At 46.6% G+C, this 23,070-nt stretch overlaps 1 protein-coding gene and 1 pseudogene across 1 annotated transcript in view; both read right to left on the minus strand.

Annotated features, from left to right (window-relative positions):
* LOC144130359 (Na(+)/dicarboxylate cotransporter 3-like) overlaps positions 1 to 7,123 on the minus strand; it is a 37,071-nt gene extending 29,948 nt beyond the window's left edge. Inside the window, exons 1-2 of the mRNA XM_077664287.1 lie at positions 6,832 to 7,123; positions 5,026 to 5,184 (exon numbers count right to left, since the gene is read on the minus strand). Of these exons, the coding sequence (XP_077520413.1) occupies positions 5,026 to 5,184; positions 6,832 to 7,080 (408 nt within the window). The 5' untranslated portion in view covers positions 7,081 to 7,123. The remainder of the gene's footprint in view (positions 1 to 5,025; positions 5,185 to 6,831) is intronic.
* Positions 7,124 to 13,100: 5,977 nt separating this feature from the next.
* The window catches only part of LOC144129825 (glutamate receptor ionotropic, kainate glr-3-like), a 33,329-nt pseudogene continuing 23,359 nt past the window's right edge, over positions 13,101 to 23,070 (minus strand).

A 23,070-nucleotide genomic window follows, 5' to 3' on the forward strand; every position in this document is an offset into this window, starting at 1 on the left:
TTTCAGAGAAGGGTTAGTCAGTAGGTCACGCTTAACCAAAAAGAGGTTTCTTGTTCTTCGTCTAACGTTCGCTCTTGGACACTTTTCCAAGCTGAGAGTTCTCCTGTCCATCTCCTAGGGCCAAAAAACGCCACTACATAATTTATTTATTTATTTCAGTACCCTCCACAACCAACGACATTACAGAGGGGAGTGGGGTACAATAGACAAAATAAGAGATAAAAGACAGCACTCACTATTAATACAAAATGTGAACAAAAATGTGGCTTGCGCAAATCAGTAGGTTACAGTAATGCAATGAAAAAAATTCACAGCAATTAGCCCAAAATTAGGAGAAAGGAATAAAAGCAGACAAGTATACCGCGCAAAAAACATAAGGAGCAATTTTTCGAATATGCAGGAAAAAACTTGCTCGAATGTACTGTCATGCACCTAAACAGCAGAAGTTGTGAAAGGAAAAAAAAAGAAAAAGGAAAACTGTCATCTTTGATCTCTGACAGCTCAAACTGCAAGAGAGTATAAAAGTGCACTTAAAGCAGGGTGTGTCAGCCCTATTAAAAAAAAACAGGCAAGCCCACTTTTTAAGCAACGGATAAGAACACAGAATGCGAACGTAGACAGCTGTTTTGAGAATGTCCCCTGTACCACGACGTCTAAATAGCCGACAAAGTTGCGTAGCCGTCTTATGTGCATGAAGTGTAGTCTGGGGGGGCACGGATCGCTAGGCAATGTTTGAATATAGTCGGATATTCAGAACATTTCAGACCGCTGTAGGTTGGCATAGAAGCTGTTCGCGTTCTTTCAGTGACTGTCGGCAGTCTAAGCAAAGTGCGAAAGTAATGAAGATCATTTTCGGATTGAGGTGAGTGTTCACGATATCAGGCACTTCTAGCAGATCTCTATCGAGGCACAGTCGCTTGAACATGTCACGCACGGGGTCAAAACTACTGTCCACGAACCTCTCTTCGAACTCCTAGCCAGCTACTGCATAAGATGAAGCTAGCCTGGCGCTCTTCCGTCGCTCGGCAACGTCGTTCGGTATATTTGGTTCCAAGCCTGGCTGCGCACTCCGCCTCTCTGCCATCATTCGTCTGTCTCACACTCATGCAGATACTTGATTTCCTCGCGTCGGTGCCTCTGTCTCCTTTCAGCTGTTGAAGCTGCATCGCTTCTAGTGGGAACAAGGCTTCTAAATACGGGTTATGTCTATGGGCCATATCTTTGTGCACGAGGCATTCGTTTGAAGCAAGCAGACATATCGCTGACAGCATAATGGGGCGGTGCGTGAAGGGACTAACGAGTAAACCTGGACTCCATGTACGCGAAAACTCACGCGAACGTGAAGGCGACGGCGGCGGCGACGGCTGGCGTTCGCTCCGTCGCTTATGGGCAACCTCCATGCAGGCGAAGGCGGCAGGCGATGCGAACCCGCGACGTGCGCAGCGGATTCCGTGCTTTGCGCACTCAAGCCTAGAAACACGCCCGTAACCTGTTCTCTCTCTTAAAATTTTGTGAGTGTGCCTCATAGTCAGGGCCAAAGGAATATTTCCTCTACGGCAGCGGTGTAGCGGCAGTGGAGATAGCCAAAGGCGTGCTTGCGGAGACGAAGTCACATCACGGGTTCACGGGGGAGGTGTGCTTTCGTTCGGCTTAGTAAAAACACTCCCATAAACTGTCACCGCAAGCTGACTGTAAGTGAGCAAACTATAATATACCACTGAGAATGCGCGCCGCGAGTGTGTCTGCACAGTTGGAGCGCAGCGGCACGGTGGATCGAGCGCCGGTACCCGCGGCTCGACACGCATCTCTCCCTGCAGTACGCCCGCTCGCGTAGCCCGCTCCCAATGCTGTTAGCCCTCCGCACCCAACAAGTAGATTGTTTTAATTATTTAAATCGTGCGGGTGTGCCTCTCAGCTACAAAACCAAACATTTTCTCGACGGTGGCGATGACCAAGACGACGGGCGGGTTTCGTGAGATGTACCCGTGAGAAACTGTAGACAAACCGGAAACGGCTTTGTGGGGCTCTGATTGGCCAGTCGCGTGGGGGACTTCCGGGCGACGAGCGAAATTTTCTGTGGGTGCAGATCCGAGCGACACGGCAAGCGACACATGCATTTTGCTTCGCGCGACGGCGTCGCTCGTCGCTTGCCGCCGTCGCCTTCGCGTTCGCGTGAGTTTTCGCGTACATGGAGTCCAGGCTTAAGAAGCCTTCGTTCGGCGCATAATGGAGGCTCGCAACAGTGCAACAATATGTCTGGCGGAGATGGTTTCTTGGCGTTCACTGTTTAGTTGGTAGCGCGTCCGATTTCTGAGATGGAGGGCTTTGTAGGAGTGTGTCAGATCCCTACTGACATTGCGCTTTTTTATTTGCTCTTCTGCGCTGGTCCAGGAATTTACTGACGCACGGAAAAACCTTGGTGAACCAGACATGTCTTCATAAAATTGTAGCTATTTCAGTTACTTTATGCACAATGTAGTGCTGATACTACGACGAAGAAGATGAAGTTGGCAGTGGCGCGGGACGCAGCGCTCGCGCTAGGCCTGCGGCCATTAAATCATATTTTGTCCATCGTGCATCCCGCCTCATTCTCCGGCTGGCCGCCACGTAAGATCAAGAGGAGGTGCCGGTACGAAGCCGACAGTGGCGTGGGACGGGTCACTCCGTCCCGCCTGTAAGGCCGCCCCTCTTTTCCAGCTGCATACCTTTGCAGAAAGCAGGACGCCGGCACACGCGGAAACCGCTCCCCAGTATAAGCGAGAGCCCCCGAGTACATACCGGGACCGAAAATTGTCGCTTGACGCACGGACCCCCCCCCCCCCCTTACGACGTGGGCTATCGCCGGGAGGGCACCCACAGCTTCCCGCCGTGCCTCGTGAACAAAAGCGCATTCCCAGAAAGGCCGTGACGGACACCTGTCATGGCAGACAGGCAGTACTCGCCAAGAATGTGGAAAGACAGGCGCTAGTGAACAAAAGCGCATTCCCAGGATGGCCGTGACGGACACCTGTCATGGCGGACAGGCAAGACTCGCCAAGAATGTGGGAAGACAGGGGCGACCCTTAATCTGGTTTCCCGGAGCGACAGACGAACCCCTTCATGCTTATTAGCTGTGTCCCGCCGTCGGTAGCGCGGCAGCATCGTGGGCCCTTTCGCCCCCTCCTCTGTTGCTGACGAGCGACGCGGACCGATGGTGGGTGGCGGTATGCATGCCTGAGGCAAGGATTAGCTCCGAAGAGAGAGCCTGTGGACACTCTCACTTGAGAGAGAGTGGTGGCGTTTTTGTTGTTTATTTAGTTTGTATTGTTAACAGACTCTGGGTTCGAGGCTAAACCCAACCCAAGGGGTTGTCCCCATCTCGCATGTTAGTTTTGATTGGAGAATTGATGCTTGGGGCGGGCCACTGAAAATGACCGCCCTTAGTCCTTTGTTAATCTAGTGCTTAAAAGCGCATGTAAACGGATGCAGTCGAGTCCAGTCTGAGCTGAGGCTCCATGCTTAGCATGTAATGTGATGCTACTTAGGCTCTAACCTGCCCGGTCGGTGAGTAAAGTAGTGCAAAGTTTTTTCTTTTGTAAATTCAGTTCTGCTTTTTCCAGTTTAACTCTCTGTATATGTATGTTGTAAATATATGCTCTGCTGGCATCATCTACAAGCTCGCCTCCTGTCCATCTCCCAAGCCGAACGACACTAGAGGAATGGTTTGTGAACCATCCTCGAAGAAACGAACGACCTTTTGAAATTCTACTCCGCCATTGACATTTTCGTCTTCTTCTTCACAATATTGTTCACAAAAGCATAGATTACTGACAGAGGCTGGTGTACAGGGCCGTGAAAGGGTTCGTATATTTTCATCCCCGTATACAACATTCCCCTCTGAAAACACCCTGCGGCTATGAAAACGTATCAAGCTCCAAAAGCTGGCAAATTGGGCCTAAGAACTTAAATTTTGCTTTCGCAGTTTTCCTCCCTAAAGTGTCTGCTTGATACGATACGCTTTCCTACAAGCAAACAGCTCACCTTTGTCACTCTGCTATTATCCTTCTGAAACGCAATACCTTGCCTCTCCTGGATTGCCTAATAACTTCATCACACCTGAGAAAAAATATTATTCTCAGCGTTAATAAAAGCGTATTTCTGACGCCTGGGTGTTCCCATGAATTCGTGCACCAAAATTTTTACACACGTACGTGCAACACGTTTTCTGTATGGTCTTTCTCTATGCTCGGGGCAGCGAGTCTGTTCCCTGAGAAGCATGCAAGAACGTCTTATGACGCATATTTAGCTAAATACACACCCGGCATCATACATATTTTATTTCAAATTACAAACAATCTCACTGTAAAGAGCAAGAAACTTGGGAGTTATGCGGCCGCTATTTTAACCGCTGGGAGCAGTAACCAACTTGAGTTGCTGCTTGGAGCGCGTCTATTTCAACACCGCTCCTGTGAAGGTTCCTGCGGGGCCTCCATAGCACTGCATGCTGCGGAACTATTGCATCTTTTTTACGCCACAATAGGCTAAAGGTTCATCTCGCATTGATCATAAACACAAAGTTGACAAGCCATCTTGTCCCATTAATAAGCACCATTACTCCTTTATACCAACAACCACCACTGAATGGAACCAACTGCTTGCCTCCACAAAGACGTCTTCCTTTTTGGCAGCGGTAACCTCAGGATTGTCGTTTATGGTGCCTTATAGTAGGTGTTTTTTTTTCCTGGACTGCAAAATATTGTAACCATTGTAATAATTTCGCCACTCCTTTCTGTCGTGACTAGGGGTCATGAAAGTAGAAATAAATAAATAGGTACATAATTACATAAATAAAAAATAAACAAATAAAGTCAGCAATATACATAGTTTTTTACGAAGATAAACACTACTCAACCACGCCCTTGAATACTCCTGTTTATTTTTTCACTAGGGCTATATATTAGACCACTTTGCAGTTGTACCGTCCGGTTGCACCTCCGAAAACCGTTCGTTACGCGTACAGATTCCAAGAAAGGCCCGGTCTCTCACCGGGGCGGGCTGCATGAGGAGCGGCAGTGGAGCGAGCAGTGCCAGCCAGCCCAGCACCAGCCGCAGCCTCATCAGCGTCTGGGAGGAGAGGTACTCCTCGTGGCTCAGAGTGGACACGTCCTCCTCCAGGTACCGAAGCGTCAGCGTCCTCTCGTAACGCTGCGCAGAGGTCGCGAGAAGGTCACCTTCGTTGCTGTCAAACCACCAGCCTGCTCGGACTGCGCACTTGGTGAGCCCGCGTAACTTGCTTTCGAAAACCATTGTATGGTTTCGTTTTATGATTCACGAGGGTTTAGCGTCCCAAAGTGACAGGCCATGAGGGACGCCATAGTGAAGAGCCACGGAATTTCGACCACCTGGGATTCTTAACGTGTGCTGACATCGCACAGTACACGGGCCTATTTCGCCTCCATCGAAATGTGACCGCTGCAGCCGGAATCGATCCCACGCCTTTCGAAACAGCAGCCGAGAGCCATAACCACTGAGCCACCGTGGCGGCTTTCGACTATTGTATGCTATGGAAACCATAGCTTTTACCCAAATTCTGAATAAGCTTCCAGAAAAGAATTGTAGCGCCGAAAAAAGACAACACATTGCAAGCGAGACCGTCTCTCTTGCTATGTGTTGTCTTTTTCGGCGCTACAGCTCTTTTCTGGAAACATGCACCAAATAGCCCCACAACAAGTATTACTCAGAATAAGCTACATGGAAGCAAAAAAATTCAGGGTCTCAACTGGTGGAAAGAGAGATCAGAGAAATCCAATAATTTCTGTATCAGGAAAAGAAAGTTTGAAGGATTGTTTTAATGCCACATGTCGGTGTAAATGGCGCAAAGGAAAACACGTTTTCAGGCCAATACAGATACGACGTTAGTCGTGCTCACTGTTTCCAACGGCAATGACGTCGAATGAAACCAAACTTGGCCGCTTTGTCACGTCATTCGACTATGTCTTCCTTCCCCTTTCGTGCATTTGAGCGCATACGAGGATATTAAAAATGTTCAAGAAATGCACTACCTGTCGCTGGTAAATTATCCTCCGACCATAAAATTAATTACCTCTATAATTCCGTATCATGACTGAGAGACCATGGCAATGAGCCGCGCGGCAGAGCTATTGGCGCCGTGCGAGTGTCGACACATAGCTCTCCGCGGCTGCATAGCCGACATCCTGAAACATCTACATCCTGAAACCGTGCTTGCATTCATTTTGTACCACAGTGGTCGTCATTATACAATTACCGATGAACTAATAACAGAAATAAGAGCAAACCACTGTTGCCAGAGTGAGTTCACTAAATAGTTTCGGGTGGCTCTCTCTATGACACCTTTATTGCCTACGACGGTGTCCCGCTCGAGATGGTAGCACACATCCCTTTAAGATCTCATTCAGTTCAAACTTTATCCGTTCACATTACTGCATCTCCTACTTGTGGTGAAAAGGATGCAATTAAAGGACATGCACACGGCGATATTTCCAGTTTTCTCTGTTTTAATTCGCTGAGTACATAGCGCCAGCTTGTATTCTGGTGATACCTGTCGCATTCGTTTCCGGTTTGAGGTGCACAGAGCCGCGATGTCAGCTTTTTCTACAGAGCAGCCATAAAAGGGACAATACTGTAGTAATGTTCAAGAAAAAAAAAACTACCATCTTTTGTCCAGATAGCCTGAACAACGACTGTATCATGCCTATTATTCTATTGCGGTCATTCCAAAGCCAATTTTCGCTAAAACGCTTCTGCGTCTGAACTGCAAAGCTTGCATGTACTAAATTGTTTTTCACTCTCCACTGTGCTTCTATAACCAACCTGGAAGGGAGGCGTCATGTCCGTCGGCAGCGTGGTGCGGTGTCCCCGGTCAATGTTGTCCGAGCGCCAGGCCTCCTCGGGGAGAAAGAGGCCCGTCTCGTAGCCGCGTGCCGCCTGCAGGGACAGCACCCGGGACTCCGTGGTTTTGGCCTGCGTTCCTTCATCCTCGGTGCTGGCCTTCTTGCCCCGGAACAGGGCGAACCCGAACGAGTAGCGGCGGTCGGGCCGTGTCCGGACGATTTCACCCATGCTGGCAAAGGGACCTGGGTTCCGTTCTTGATAAGAGGCTGACGGTACTTCTTCTTTACCTCAGCCCCTGTCTCTGCTTCTTTTTCTTCGGCCGTCACGACCAAACCGCAGGAATGTTTATTCATCTTTTAATACTGGTTTCTCGACTCAATACACCGCGGTGGCTCAGGGGCTTTAGCTTACGCCTGCTAACACCAGGATAGCCGAATTGAATTCCGGCCGCAGAAAAGTATTTCTATGCAGGCTAAATGCAGAAGACGCTCGTCTGCTCTTCTACGCCGTCCCATGTGCAGCTTCTCATGTGGTGCTTCAGGGCTCAGTGGCCACACGGCGCTCTGCTGTTGATCTCAAATTGACGGCTCAAGTTCTTAGCCACGTAGTCAAGGAAGCAAAAATCGAACAAACGCCTTTTAATGCGCAAGTATTGCTGGTCCCATTACGAGAAAAGCCGGCGGCATGTGTGTGTTAGTGCGTGTACTCGCAGATGGCACAGAAAATCCCAACGATGGCTAGAAAAATGATGATGGATTTTTATGGCGCAAGGGCGTCTATAGCCAAAGAGCGCCATGGCACAAGGTATTTTTCAATTACTCAAGGTGGGGTCAAAGACCCATTTTCCAAGCATTTCACCCCTTACTAGCCCAGCACCTGGCCAGCGGAAAGCTTGCACCCATTGTATCACCGGTGGGCACCCGGCGTCATTGGGGATCGAACCCCGCACCTCCCGCATGCGAGGCGGATTCTCAACCACCCGGCCACCACTGTGGTTAGAAAAATAGGGCGACGTCATCAAGCAGACCGTATGACGTACACAGCAAGCCGAGCGCCGCCACTTCAGACAATCCTATATATGCCATTCGTCTTCAGATACTCGCTACTGGGCGACCTCTATGCTGCGGCAGTTTTACCGACAACATTCGTACCAAAATTCTGACGCGACCGTTTGTCGTTAAGCGTTCCGGGTGGTGTCATACGATTTCTCAGTGCGTATAGCTTACATGTGCTAGTCAAGTTGGAGGCAAGCTTGCGACACTGATTCGAACGGACGCCATATGCACATTCAGGTTTAATGCCTTCGCAGACTCTTTACCCCTTCCCTTAAGGCGCGGTTAAGGTACCCATCGTGACGTGAGACAGCTACTGCGCCATTTCCTTTCCTCACAAACCAATTTTCGCATCAAAATTGTGACGCAACCATTCGTCGTACAGCCTTCCGGGTGGGGTCATGCGCATGTGTGCGTGTGTGTGGGTAGTGCTAGTGTGGGTAGGTGTCAATGCACGCAGGAACAGTAATGCTTTCGCATCCCCACACATAAGTACTCCTAAATGTCTGACGAATTTTTTACAGAGAACTTGGAAGACGGTAAAGAATCCAAAATTCTAGAAATTAATTTGTGATCATCCACTACAGTGTGCTTTATAATTCAACTTGTTCAGCATTGGGACGCTGGGACGTTTTGAAGGACATTGTTATGAAAATATTGAAGCTAACGGTTCATTATTCTGATATGTAGCAATTTTTTTCCTTTAAAGTGTTTCCAGTGATCGCATCGAGCAAAGACTGCCACAGAAAAGCAAGGGGGAACGCTTTTGACGATAGCAAAAATTTGAATAGAAGAAAAAACTACAAAACTGCTTTCGGGCGCTCTGCGGTTATATTGACCGTTATAGTGAAATATTATATTATATGAAAAAATTGCGTTCATAAACGGTTTCCCGCTCAAAGATGCTGCTGTCGAGCATTGCTGGGTACGTATGACTGGAACACTTCGTTTACTACGTCTCTTTCCATGGCTGATTACCTCTGTAGGTTTCACAATGCGACCACTCTCCTGTCATGAAGCACCCTAGAATTGCGGTTAAAATACAATTGTTAAGTAGCTGTTCAAAAAAACTGTTGGTTCTTTTCATGCAGCGGAACTTGCTACATAAATAGCATAGCAGCAGCTGAAAAATGGCCGAGGCTCTCAAGAACTGCTTACGAACCTTCGAATACCGTGGTAATACGCCAATTTTCGATGCTAGAAGAAGTGTTCTAGCCGCTAGACAATACATATTTAGAAACGAGCGATTTTTTCTTCAGTGACAGAAAACAAGGCATTTTAAAATACAGCTTGTCTTCAAAGAGATCAGGTGTCTGCCCCAGCACGCAGGCCTTGTAGAGCTGACATCCGCCAGCCAGGTAGCGGTTTGGACAGCAAACTTGAATAAGCTGGGTGGCGGACGTGCAACCATGCCACATGTAAACATCCAGCATGGCCAAATTAAAGCATGGAGAGGCCCTGACAAATAGCAAGGCTTGTCTGAAAAACTAAACTAGTCGGTCGAACGTCCACTGTTTAAGAAATGAGTGAAGAAAATAGAGTGCTGCAACTGTACAACATTTATTTGCTGAAAGCGAAGAGCTCTGGGAGAATACATTGCAGAATGCGCACCAGTGCAGCTTTCTGGGACTTTCTCCAGACATTGAATGTTGTTTGTAGGTTGCATTTATGCAAATGCAATGACACCTGCGCTTGTCTGTCGCACACCGCAGTGCGTCTAGGGTGCATTGTGTGCACGCGGTTTTTATTATTATTTTTTTCTTTTTTTTGTGTTCAAAAGTTCCAGCCGCCTTTTGATAGCCAACGCAGGAGTGGTAAAAGCATACATGGTTGTACATTGTGCTGCAACAAGGCAACGAAGCGAGCACAGAATGAGCAAGAACGCACACGCTGTGTTTAAATAAAAAAGTAAAGATTCGCACAGTGAGCTTAACAAACACACTACGCTTGTAAAAAAGGCTCGACAGCAAATAACAAAGACTGCTCATTTGTTAAGCAGACCACGCCACCCGGAAGCCTATTCCATTTGGATATCGTCTCTGGCAAAAAAAAAAAAAGTTGTAAGCTTTTGTTCGGCACTGTGGCACCACACTTGCCGAATTGTTTTTTCTGCTCGTTGGACGTGATGCATTATAATGCATGTGGGCCTCAAAATTTAATTTGTTGATGTTTTTTTTCTTATTATTGATGACGCTATGCAACATTTTTAGTCGAGGCCACTTACTGCGGGATTCAAGCCGATCGAGTTCAGATAGCCTCTGTTGATTAGCGATGGAAACGTGCCTTCCATTAGCAATGTAAAAAAGAATCGAACTGCTTTATTTTGCGTACCTTTAATAGGGTTTATATGTAGTTGGGTGTGCGGGTCGAAAAGGACGTCTGCATGTTCCAGCAATGGGCGTACTAGTGTAGTGTTAGCTGTTAACTTCGTTCAGACGGTTCAGGAGAGCAAGCTGCCGGGCTAGTTGGTGATGCATGTTGTAAACCAGGAAGCGCAAAATACCGGAAGACGGACAGAGCAAGGGACACAAAAAACAGGTTCACGAGACGGTTTCTTGCCACCTAAAGCCTGTTGGGCGCCTTGGAAACTCTGTGCTCAAAGTGCGAGTTCAACCTTAAGTTAGTGTTACGTATAATCCAAAATATTTATTCTCAGTTACAGGAATAAAAGCTGCACTGTTAATTTTGAATGGGCAATTAAGAAAACATTTTCTGCGTCTTTTGTAAACACTTGTAGGTAAAGACATTTTCCAGGCATGACACTACGTGGAATCTTTTGGTAGGTGGTCGCCCAGAATGCAGTAATCCTCCACTTTTCAAAATCTGGGTACGTATACACCCCAGTCGCAAAAAAATGGCAGCGCATTGGGAATTAAAATTCGTCGTTTAATAAATAATAAAGAGTAACAAACCAGGCATGGAGCACTGAAGGACTGCCGGAAAACTGGAGCGTTCGGTGAATTTGAACTGGAAATCTAGACCTGCTGGTGCCGTTCAGAAAGGTAGCAATCAAGCCACTGGACAGGACTCTGATTTTGCAGTAGATGTCGGAGTTTTACCGTCAGCTTACAGCGCGAAACGCGATCAAAGGTCTTCGCGATGTCGAAAAGTACTGCATCTATTTGCCCACCCGTATACAGATAGACACGTCAGGAATTCATTGGTTTTGTGAATTATTTGTGTTACGGGTGACAGGCCACGCCGAAACCGGAAAAACCCATATTGGATAATAGAAAAGAAGTCGCTGCCTTCTGAAAGGCCATCAAGTGATGGAAAATTAACCATAATCTTACCCGAAGTACATAGTAATGAAACTGGCCTATAGATAGTTACTCTGAGTTTATCGCCACATTTGTGAATCGAAATGATCTTTGCAACCTTCCAGTCAGCTAGAACTTCTGAACTTAAAAGGCTTTCATTATAATTATTCACAAGGTATTTAGATCATCATTCTGCGTACCAGGAAAGAAACTTATTCGCGATGCCGCCTGGAACACGGGAACTTTCTTTTATCTAAATTAGGTAGGACGACAACAGCTCTTTTCGCAAATATTAACTAGTCTGGCATGATAAGGCATTGCGACCGAAGTTCAGTGTCATGCCTATTGTCTGTTGAAAACACTGAAAAAGAAATTTATAATTGAAAGCTGATGCAGCACAATAACGACCAGTTATTTTACTCAGGTTCTAACGAATTTTATTAACTGGATCCTTCTGCTGTGCTTAGTGTGTCCAGAATTTTTCAGGGTCTGTAGGCAGAAAGCTATGCATTTCGACATTGACAAAATTATGCTTATATTGTTTTATTTTCGTGCGTAACTATGTGCGAATATAGTGTAATGTAGTATGAGCTGCTTTAAACTGTATGGCTCCTGTACGCTTGATGTAACGTTTCAGGCGGAGGAGTTGAAGTGCAATCCAGAGACTAGCGCAATTAATTTTCTAAACTAATTTCTTCAGTGCGTATCTTCCGATGCATTTTTATACAGCAGTCTTAAAGTGTATTCAAAGATATTTAACGGACTCGAGACCGGCTGCGTGTTTTTAGATGAATTCATTGCAATTTTGCTCAAGAAATAAAAAATAATTATAAAAGCCAAGAAACGGTATCCTTAATTCTGAATTTAATTTAATGCTGATTTCTCTAGCAGCTAGCCGCGCATATTACTTTCGAAGTGCAGTATTTCGTGGTGAGAAATTACTGGCATAATATTAGCAGAAAAACCAAGTCTCTCGACGGTGGCGGTAATCAACACAAAGTCAAGACGCACGCTTACACCTGACATAATTCGTGTCAGTTTTTGTAATTGAATGCTAAGGCAATTCCAAACAAAACATCAGCATTTTTACATCAAGGTAGTGCACGTAGGTCTTCTCAGTTAATTTTTGGAAAATTAAAATCTCCTCACATCACTGCGTAAGTCTATCGGGCTATCCTTGAAGAGCCGAAATATCTTCGTCAGGGGACCTGTGCACGGAGCCCATACAATTTTCAATGGACAAAGCCGAAACAGTGTTCAAGCCACTGCGATGGCCGTGTTATGCAAAATTACTGCGCAAACTAAACTAATTCCTTTTTTACCACTATAGCTATGCCCCATCTTCTCGTGCTGTTGGCTGTTGGGCTTCAAAAAAGGCGCGTCTAAAGAAGTTGCCTGTGATAAGTGATAATAATAATAATTGGTTTTTGGGGAAAGGAAATGGCGCAGTATGTCTCATATATCGTTGGACACTGAACCGCGCCGTAAGGGAAGGGATAAGGGAGGGAGTGAAAGAAGAAAGGAAGAAAGAGGTGCCGTATTGGAGGGCTCCGGAATAATTTCGACCACCTGGGGATCTTTAACGTGCACTGACATCGCACAGCACACGGACGCCTTAGCGTTTTTCCTCCATAAAAACGCAGCCGCCGCGGTCGGATCCGAACCCGGGAACTCCGGATCAGTAGTCGAGCGCCGCACCGTTTTTGTGAACGAAAGCGGCTGTGCGAAGAAAATAACCATAAATTCTATGCATCGTGAGAGAGTTTAAATCTGAACACTTGACTAGCTCCTTCCTACTACTGAGTGCTAGCCACTTCGGCTGTTTTACAGGCGTGCACCTTATCCACTTCTGTTGTGGTCTCAGTTTCGTAGGCAGAATAATGTACACGTCTTTGTTTTGCACACATGTTGGCAACCTTGCCGATACTAGTGACGACTATGCTGCGACGAAGCCTTGTGGCGCGTGCAGTCCTACGAGGCGAGTGCTTCGCCTGGCCTCGATTCGATCGAGCCTGCAGCTTCGCCACGTGGCCTTTCCGGAGAGGCAAACTCCAGCAGGAAGACGACCAGGGCGAATGCTGCCATGATGGCCCACAGGGCGAATATGGCCGCCATGTCTTCGTAGCAGAGTACTTTGAAGGAGAGCTCGCCGCCCTTCGAGGAGAGCTCCTCTTGCATGGCTTGGCAGCGGTACCACTCCCGCATGCCGTCGTCATACCACTTGAGGTTCAGCCCCGACTCTACGATGATCGTCACCCTGCAGCAAGGTACAGCAGGGAACCGGGAGAGAGATGGCCAAGAGTAAAACTCTCACAAACATTAAAAAAGCTCTGAAACTTCTCACTTGAAACCGAATGAATAACTATCAATATTTGTGTCACACCGGCGTCAGCCCCCCGTTCCTTACCCCATGAGCTCGCAGCCCCGATGCCCCGCGTTGTTTTCCTTGAGCACACTTTCGCAGGACAACATCAGGTGAAAATGTGAAGTTTCAAATAGGCTTTGGTTTGGTTTATAAGGTTTAACGTCCCAAAGCCACTCAGGCTACGAGGGACGCCGTAGTAGAGGGCTCCGAAAAATTCGACCACCTGGGGTTCTTTAACGTGCACTGGCATCGCATAGTACAAGGGCCGCTAGCATTTCGCCTACATTGGAATGCAAACATTGCGGCCAGAATCGAACCTGCGTCCGTCGGGTCAGCAGCCGAGCACAATAACTACTGAGCCACAGCGGCGTTTTTTTTAAAATAGGGCATAGTACGCTAAAAGAAAGCAGATAAAAGGCAGCCGGTGCCTTTAACACTTGCCTAAGCCTATCGATAAAATATGCACCACGGCGACAAGTTGAGGTCTGCATGCGTAAACAACCCTATTTACTAATAGGATGGTGACAAATTTCAGCAGTGTAGGGACTAAACTTATCGCCATGAAAGTTTCGCACCCTAATTTTCTGTACTTGGATGGTGGTGTTGCCTCATCGATAATCACTCCTGCGTGCAAGAGCAATTGTCCAGGAGAAAAGGCTCAGATCTGAGCGCGTAAAGGGAATTAGTTCTTGTCGCAGTAACCGAGATTTTTCCACATTTCCTAGGGAGAAAACTTAAGCTGAAAATGATATATAAACAGCACTCAAGATTGTTTATAAAAGACTGTAAAACATGATATATTGGGTTTTATTACACGTATACATCTTAGAGCCCGTACACCGCAAAATATTGTCGAAAATACGTAAAGCTGCAACACATTTCCTGCCTGTATCAGGTTACGAGATATCGACTATTTTAAGCTTGAAAGTGGGAATGATTTTTAATATTATAAGCTTTGTGTGTCGACTTAAAACCTTTAGGAGTTACAGACTGCTATGTCTCCCCGACACAGACATGGGCGCACTCACGAGGGTGAGCCCTCATGAGAGTGTCCGCACCCTCACCTCATGAGGACTTCATTCGGTAAGGTGAAGGGGGAATGGAATGAAAAAAATGTATATATATATATATATATATATATATATATATATATATATATATATATATATATGCAAAATACCCCTAAAGGCCCTCAATTTGAGGGTATTACATAGGGGGGGGGGGGGGGGGCGACGGTGACGGAGGGTTGAGGTAATGAGGAGAGGGTGAGGAGAGACAGATGCACGGGTAGAGGGTGAGGGTGTGTCTCAAAGTTCGTGCCTGCCCTGGCCTTTCGCTATATTTCCCGACCGGGGCACAATCTATTCCAGACCACGCTTGGACACGGGGACGATCACTGGAGGAAAGCAACTTCACAAGAACTATAATCTAAAGGCGAGCTGCACGACCTGCACAGCAGATTCACTCCGAGCTGCATACCAACTAAATTGGAAACGAGTAATGGCGTTCGAAACACAGCAGGAGTAAGAGGAGCATAGAGAAACCTTTATCGATTGACGAAGGAAACGGCCGGGTTACCAAACAGGTAGCACTGTGTTACTCGAAAGGAAGCAATCTACAACAGAGCGGCCACACAATATCCGCGGAATATATATTGATGTCTATACATAACCGTGGAAAAGCTTTACAACCACACACAAAATGCTGGACCATTCCCGGCGCCAACGAACACAGCGCTTCCACGAAGTAGTGGCGGCTGCGGACTAACGAAGCGCTTTACGACACGAACCACGGCTTGCGAGGATCCGTCTTCAGACACCAAAAGCTGCGAAGAAGAGACAACCAACGCATGAAAAAAAAAGCGTAGAAAGGACGAATTTTAAACCGAGTGCTGCTGGAAAAAGCAATGGTTAATATTTGTCCATGATTAGTTCACGCGCCCTACGCAGTCGTGTCTTTTGCCGCCCTACCTGTTTCCGCCCTTCGCTCTACGAAAGAAGTTACGAGCTCAAAGTCAATATTAGTCCGTTACCGTGTCTCTCACTGCGTTCTGTGTCTCCCGCTATCTCTTCCCTTCTCTTTCGAGATCGAGCTTTAATGCTTGGGTGGCATTCCTTTAGATCCCCTTCCTTTACTATAGGGAAGCGGCGGCGGGAAAAGCAGGAGCCGGGAATATAGCCCGGAGGAAGCCGGTGCTTGCGACGCCTGTGATGCTAACCAGGGATACGGCCGGCAAGCGAGCCCCCGGCGTGGTTCTGATACGTCGGTGACGGCGGCCCCCAAGGTGCATTGCCCAACCTCACCGGCATCCGTGACACCACATCGGATCCGCATCTAGCAACTGCGTTCTGGCGGGGCTCGTTGAGACCGGACCTTTCAATTCCGCAGGTAAGCCACCGCTTCACCCCACTCTCTCAAACTCTCTCTTTGTCCGTGCAGCTCTATTTTTGTATTTTGACTTGTACTTCAGTACTGCCTCGTTCAATCTTGTAACATTGTGCAGGGTTATGCGTCTTTCTTCGGTCATGGCATCGGTATTACACATGTGTTAACTAATTATGCTGTCTTTTGTTTTATCCATGTAACGTTGTAATTTCTCATTCGTGCGCACTTGTGTGCCTTCCCATTTGGAAATCACGGTGATTGTTACTTCTAAGCTCTGTGCATGACAGTGTTTGCCTGCAACTTGATTCGGAGTAGGGTATTTTGTTCTCCAATCTGCCACGTACGCCCCATGCCTACGGTTGGCTAATCAAGCGTGACCCCTGCAGCCGGACAGCAGTCCGAATCAGCAGTGTGCCGCGGTGGACAGGTCGGTCCGAATAATTGTGGCAGTGTCTAGTACTCCACAGGCAGCCGAAAGAATTTCTTGGTTGAAATTCTCCTGGCATTTGCTCGTGACTGGCTGCTTAGTGCGTTGTGACAAGAATTTTTCTGCGCTTTCCACTGCCCCGATTCTCCCGGCGCAGTTCATTTTAGCCGCTGACGGGAGAAGTACCTTACTGCTCCGGATCATAACAGAAATCGGCTACAACATGACCGTACTGCATGTATTATTTCTTGCTGTCATCCATGGCTACTGAGAACTTCGGAGTGCTAAGCAAGCTCTATGCTGCTCGACACAGCCGAAAGCGGACGTAGTCAACTATAGTTCATGCCTATAGTAAGATTGAGTAGCACCGGCATTCACGGTCGTGCCCGGTTAGTATGACACTCGTTAATATGGACGATTACAATTATGGACAATTTTTTTGTGGTCCGAAATTGTTTTTTCTCACTTCGTTTATATGGAAACTCGCTTTACGGGCAATGTATAGGCGAGAAAGCGCACCGAACCTATCAGGGTCAATGGAAACTTGTAGCCTTAATATGAACAGCGATGACAGCGAAGCCTGGACATCAAAACCAGGTATTTCAATTCTTATATTTCAATCTGGAACGCCAGCAAGAAGCAGGGAAAAAATGCAACTTCCAGGATGAAAGCTTTGTTTTGTGGTTTCAAGCTTTCCAGTGTTATGATGCTTGGTCGACGGTCATATTGGATGGATGGTTGCTAAGAGATAACGATACTTTCTTAACAACCTGTGTTAGGTTAAAAGCTTGCTTCAACATCTCTCCGCCTACTTAACACATATATCTACTAGAGATTTGTGGTATGGGAGCAGTCGTAATAGGAGATACTGCGTCACGACGCCATGAGAGGCCATCGTGCGTTTCATAGACCTTTACGTGCTTCAAACAGCATCCTATTATTAAAGCCACAACCTTAAAGTACCCGTTAGGCGTCAACGCCGGCGCCGGTGTGTCGAGAAAAGCAGGAGGATTGCCTGCCACTTAGGTCACGTGACCTTGCGACATCATCATAACGTGCCCACCGCGGCAGATGGCAGTTAAATTATTGATTGTCCACGAGAGGTTGCTCGGGATGAGCAACCTGGTTCTCACAAGCCCCACCGGTGGTTGTGTTTGCAACAGCCACCTGCCGTGGCAGTGGCGCATCGCTTAATCTCTGCACTACAGCGCCAGTAGGAGTATGAGGTCTCCCTGCGGCCTGTGAATGTCAAGTGCAGAATGACGAATTCCTCATATAGGGACATAAAGGCAGAACCTTGGCGACAGGGAGTACTTGTGCGAGAGGGATATCTAATGCTATCACATTGTACTCTTAAATGTAGTTCAAGCGTTGTGTGATAGTGAAAGAGAGAACAACGCCCGTGCCGGCGAATTAATGCACAAAGAGGACCCTGGCCGCTCAGAGAACCCGTTAAAGGGGCTCTGAAACACCTTCCGAGGAGACGACATCAACTTGCTCAATCACTGCGTTGTATTGTCACGAACACCTGAGCCAAATAATACACTTCTACAAGCAGCAGAGAACCCACAATCACGCGCGAAAGTTGCCGAGCCCTTCCCGGCGACTTTTTCATGCTCGCTCCATCCTCCGTCTCTCGCATCTACATATACATGTTGAGAGATGGCTATTGGTTGGATTCTTTCAGACGTCAGGTAGCTACCATGGCCGCGGCCAATAAGCCGCGTAGCTCCGGCGGGTCAGGAAGCTCTCCCCTGGAGGTGGGGCCGGCTGAGGAGCGCCTACCTTCCAGCGTGCAAAAGGTGACGAGATGAGAGGGAAAGGCGCGAAGACGCTGGAATTAAAATTTTGACTGCAGACAACGCAGCCCCTACAAAGCGCATTAAAAAAATTCTTGCTGAACGATATTTGTGAAGCGGCGTGCTTTGACTTCCCAGGCATACCGCAACTTTATTAGAGCCCATTTCAGAGCCCCTTTAACCCTTGGGCAGAGCTTAACTGCCCCTTCAAGCTTTTTTTTAAGTACATGGTGGTCAGGATAACACACTTGGAGCTTCCAAGAATTTGTTTAATTACCACTGCACTGCCCACCGCTTCGCAAGGAACCAGACGTTAAATTGTCTATCACTTTTCTCAAATAGTTTCCTCTTATCAATTTGTTAATACGGACGACTCACTTTATGGACAATTTTCCTGGACGGTCAACGTCTACATATTAACAATGCACGGCTGCATCTGCAGCAAGGAAAGATAGCTCGAACGTTAAAAGTGCCGATTGTGAGGCCCCGCCGCGGTGGCTCAGTGGTTAGGGCGCTCGACTACTGATCCGGAGTTCCCGGGTTCGAACCCGATCGCGGCGGCTGCGTTTTTATGGACGAAAAACGCTAAGGCGCCCGTGTGCTGTGCGATGTCAGTGCACGTTAAAGATCCCCAGGTGGTCGAAATTATTCCGGAGCCCTCCACTACGGCACCTCTCTCTTCCTTTCTTCTTTCACTCCCTCCTTTTTCCCTTCCCTTACGGCGCGGTTCAGGTGTCCAACGATATACGAGACAGATACTGCGTCATTTCCTTTCCCTGAAAAACCAATTATTATTATGAGTGCGAGGGTGATGGAGGGCCGATCAAACCTGGGGTGGGAGCAAGTGCTAGGGATAGTTACGAGGTGAGGGTGAGGGCCAAGAGGGTCAGGGTGAGGAAGGACCAAGGATTGATTATTGAGGGTGAGGGAAGAAAGTAGAAATGGGGTCATTTTCACACCGATGCCCGATCATTTGATCGGTGGTGTGCCGTCCTCCCTGTTAGCTGCACATTAGCGCAAGAAAGCAGAGTTCTGTGACGGCAGACGACGACACCGCCATCGCGTTTTTGCGAAGCGGAAGCGGAAGAACGCAACTGCCACTAAAGCACCAACTGTTGAGTTTATGCTTTCATTCGATGTCGCCTTTGTGCAATTGGCAACGACTACAACATAAATAACACTTCAGCCGACCTACAAAGAACAAATGGCCAAAATAATCAGTTTTCTATTGTAGGCTAAGTTGGGAGTGAAAGAAACAAGCCAGGAAGTTACACAATCTGTCAGCAAAACTGTATATGGCGGCGAAAGAAATTATCGTTCCTTAACCCTACGTTATGAAAACTTTCACTTCCCGGATATCATTTAAAACAGCATTGAAGTAATATTCGCTTGCATGCGTAATTTGTTCTAGCAATTAATCTGCTTTTTTTACTCCTCTGTATGTGTGTTGTTTTGTACCTAGTGCCGTAAATGGAATAATGCTATCTACTGTTCATTTACTAAACAACAATTTTTTTGCACTGACCGCTTTATGCGTTATCAAACCAGCTCGATTTCATATGATGTGTGGCTTTCTTTAGCGTTGCTCTTTGGTGTAATATAATAATGCATGCTTATTTATTTTTTATATTCTGCAAATTAGTGCTTTGCAAATTTTGTTTATTTGCTAATTAGGAGCCCCCCCCGCCCCCCCCCCCCCTGACAGTTCCTCACTTTGGGGCCTCCTAATGCTGTACAAAATCGCATTACATTTCAAATATTTCATATCATTGCTGAAATAAATCTCAGTTCTCAAAACCCACCTTATATTGCACAATGCTCTGAATTTACTTGACCGAATTGCATTTACGCCAAAACTTCCAACTCTTCCCGCAGCCGCTTAATAAGCTTGTGTTAGTTGCGCATAGCTCTGGCATTTTTCGTTTGCAGTCAACAATTTCTTAAAGCAACTTTGCGAATTTTAACATGCGTTTTCTAAATAGATATGTTTCTTTAATGTAGTTACCAAAAGAAATAATGCAAGCTTCATGTTTTACTGTCACCGTTGGTGCCGGGATGATTTTCAAGTAGTGTTTCACGTTTTTGGTGATGTCAATAAGAAAACACAGGTGTGTTGTACAGAATCAAATTTAAATGTTTTATGTTTTTCCGAGCAGACCGTCCTTCTTGGTGCTTTGATTTTCACACAGAACAGTTGTAAGATATCAGGCAATGAACTAATAAGGAAAGCACACTGGAATCTGAGTGATATAGAGGAAACATAAAATTCAAGGCAGTACCCACCTTTTGTTTTTATTTGCATAAAATTGAGCAATGCTCATGAGCGACACATTATCTTTGAACACAGACCCCTTTCGCATGTGGGCCAACTCCTCACAGATTTACGGACGACCTGAAACAAAAGAAAACTGACAGACGCTCAAATGGACCGATGCGATGAACTGGGTCAGGAGAATGCCTTTTTAGGACCATCCTTTCCCATTTTACGCCTTTATATTTGATACTTTTCCTTTCTGACGCATCCTGTTGCCTGAAAGTTGCACTAATTGATTTCGAATTACTTTGGCTGGATTTCATGGATTGTCATGATTTACATTTCCTGCAATTACGTTTCACTTCGCTTTGACTGGCTTTATGGCTCTCTGGCTATCTGACGATTTTTTATGCTTTTAAATTTCTAGTGTTGTGCACATTTTGGTGGCTTGGCGGGCCGCGTTTGATCAGCCGATGGCTCGTGCTGGTTGGCGTGATCGGCTGACGTGCACCTGCTTTCGGCGCCTCTTTCCTTCTCTCAGCACTCGCCGCTCGCTTGGGGAAGTCGCAGCGTCCACCTTTCCTCTCGGATTCCGTGCTTAATGCAGGCACCGGAGGCTTCACTCGGCAGTCACGCAGAGACACACGCCGGTACATTAGCCTATTGACAATCATACTGCTTACGCTGTAATATGACTGTGGCGCTGTTAACACGAAGCCAGGCACGCACCATCGGTCACCTGTATGGAACCCCATTCAACAGGACGCCAGGACGCCAGTATGAAAAACTGTTCAGCAGGCACAGATGGTTTTCTCCTGTGGATGAAGTATTCACGCGCTCAACAGTCTGTGGTTTCTTTCCTTTTTCGCCATCATTCTCCTGCGGCAAAGCTCCTGAAGGTAATAAAACGACTAGGTCGCAGGCTACAGGCTGTTCCCATATAAGTTCGTAATTTTATGCTTCAGTAGCTTCACTGTAGCTCTTAGGCAATCATACGCATTAGGCAGTCATTTCGCATTGTAAGCTATCTCCGTGTTTTGGGAAGGTCGGCAACAGCACTCGCCACTTTGTTGTTTTTGTTTGGTTCGACTGAATCATACGAATCGTTCAAGTGCAACACCATGATCAATGCCTCACAGAGTGCCTGCACAAAATTGTTCGCGTGTGAAACAAAGGTCACATTAAAAGTTCCCCCTGAACTTTAGTGCTCTGTATTCAATTGAGGACCGGGTTAAGTATAGGGATGTAAGAGACGCCTCTGTCCTCCATTTGTCGTTCTTAGGTTGATGACAATCATAATGGGGTTTAAGCAAAGAAGTGCATCCTTACCTATGCGCACGTTGTTTACGCAAAGATCTGGCACTTAAGGATTGCTTCACCAAAAGTGTTTTTGAAGAATGAAATAGCTCAACTAAAACAAAGGACCAGGGAAAGGGCATACCCAGCAATTATGGGCAAAAGCATTTTTGGATGGGAAATCATTAATGAACGCAACTTTTTCATATAATATTAGATTTCTCCATAACAATCAACATATCTGCAGATCACCCGATGGCAGTCTTGAATTTCTTTTTCTATTAATGTTTTTGCGATCGTCAAAAGCGTTCCCAATTGCTTTCCTATGGGAGCCTAAACTGTTCGATGCGATCGATGGAAACACTCTAAGAGGAAGATTTTGTTACATATCAAAAGAATGAATTTTTACCTTCACTGTTACTGTAATAATAATAATTGGTTTCTGGGGAAAGGAAATGGCGCAGTATCTGTCTCATATATCTTTGGACACCTGAACCGCGCCGTAAGGGAAGGGATAAAGGAGGGAGTGAAAGAAGAAAGGAAGAATAGGTGCCGTAGTGGAGGGCTCCGGAATATTTTCGACCACCTGGGGATCTTTAACGTGCACTGACATCGCACAGCACACGGGCGCCTTAGCGTTTTTCCTCCATAAAAACGTAGCCGCCGCGGTCGGGTTCGAACCCGGGAACTCTGGTTCAGTAGCCGAGCGCTCTAACCACTGAGCCACCGCGGCGAGTGGCCGTTGCTGCAAAAATACCTCACAATTTTTTTATTTTCAAAATATTTGTCCGAAATTGCTGGACATGAATACAACTAAAAGCGCTGAGTCACAACTGGCTCTTAAACGAACAAAAAAACAAACATATAACCGCCGCGGGAAAAGCTCATGCACTGTTTAGTTCTTTCAAGATGCAATACCAACTAGCCCACTGTGCTACGTTGCTGGAATAAATGTTCTCTTGAGAGAATGTACAGAAAGAAAAATAGTCAGTACAAGCAACACTTATGTAATTTGTGTTTATTCTGTAACACTAATTGATATAGTGTGATACTAGTTAACTTAATTAAGTTTAATAATTATGTTCTATCATCTGTTAGCTGCAAAATGCAAAGTGATTCTTGGTGCGGATGTCATGCAGCCATACATGCGTAGGTACATAAACGAGCTCAACTGTCTTTCACCATTATATTTTTTCGACCACAGACCTTTTGATCTCCCTATCGCCACGATCAGTGTAATTTCTGCAATGTCATCTGTGCTCTGTGTGAAACTTTGATGCACTGCGCTCTCCCTCGTCCCCCACTAGAAAATAAACTATCAGAGGCAATACTGCGAGCTCAAAGTGTGGATCCTGTGTAGCTAACGTAGGAGGACCACCG

This window comes from Amblyomma americanum, chromosome 4, assembly GCF_052857255.1.
Source record: "Amblyomma americanum isolate KBUSLIRL-KWMA chromosome 4, ASM5285725v1, whole genome shotgun sequence".
Classification (NCBI taxonomy): Eukaryota; Metazoa; Arthropoda; class Arachnida; order Ixodida; family Ixodidae; genus Amblyomma; species Amblyomma americanum.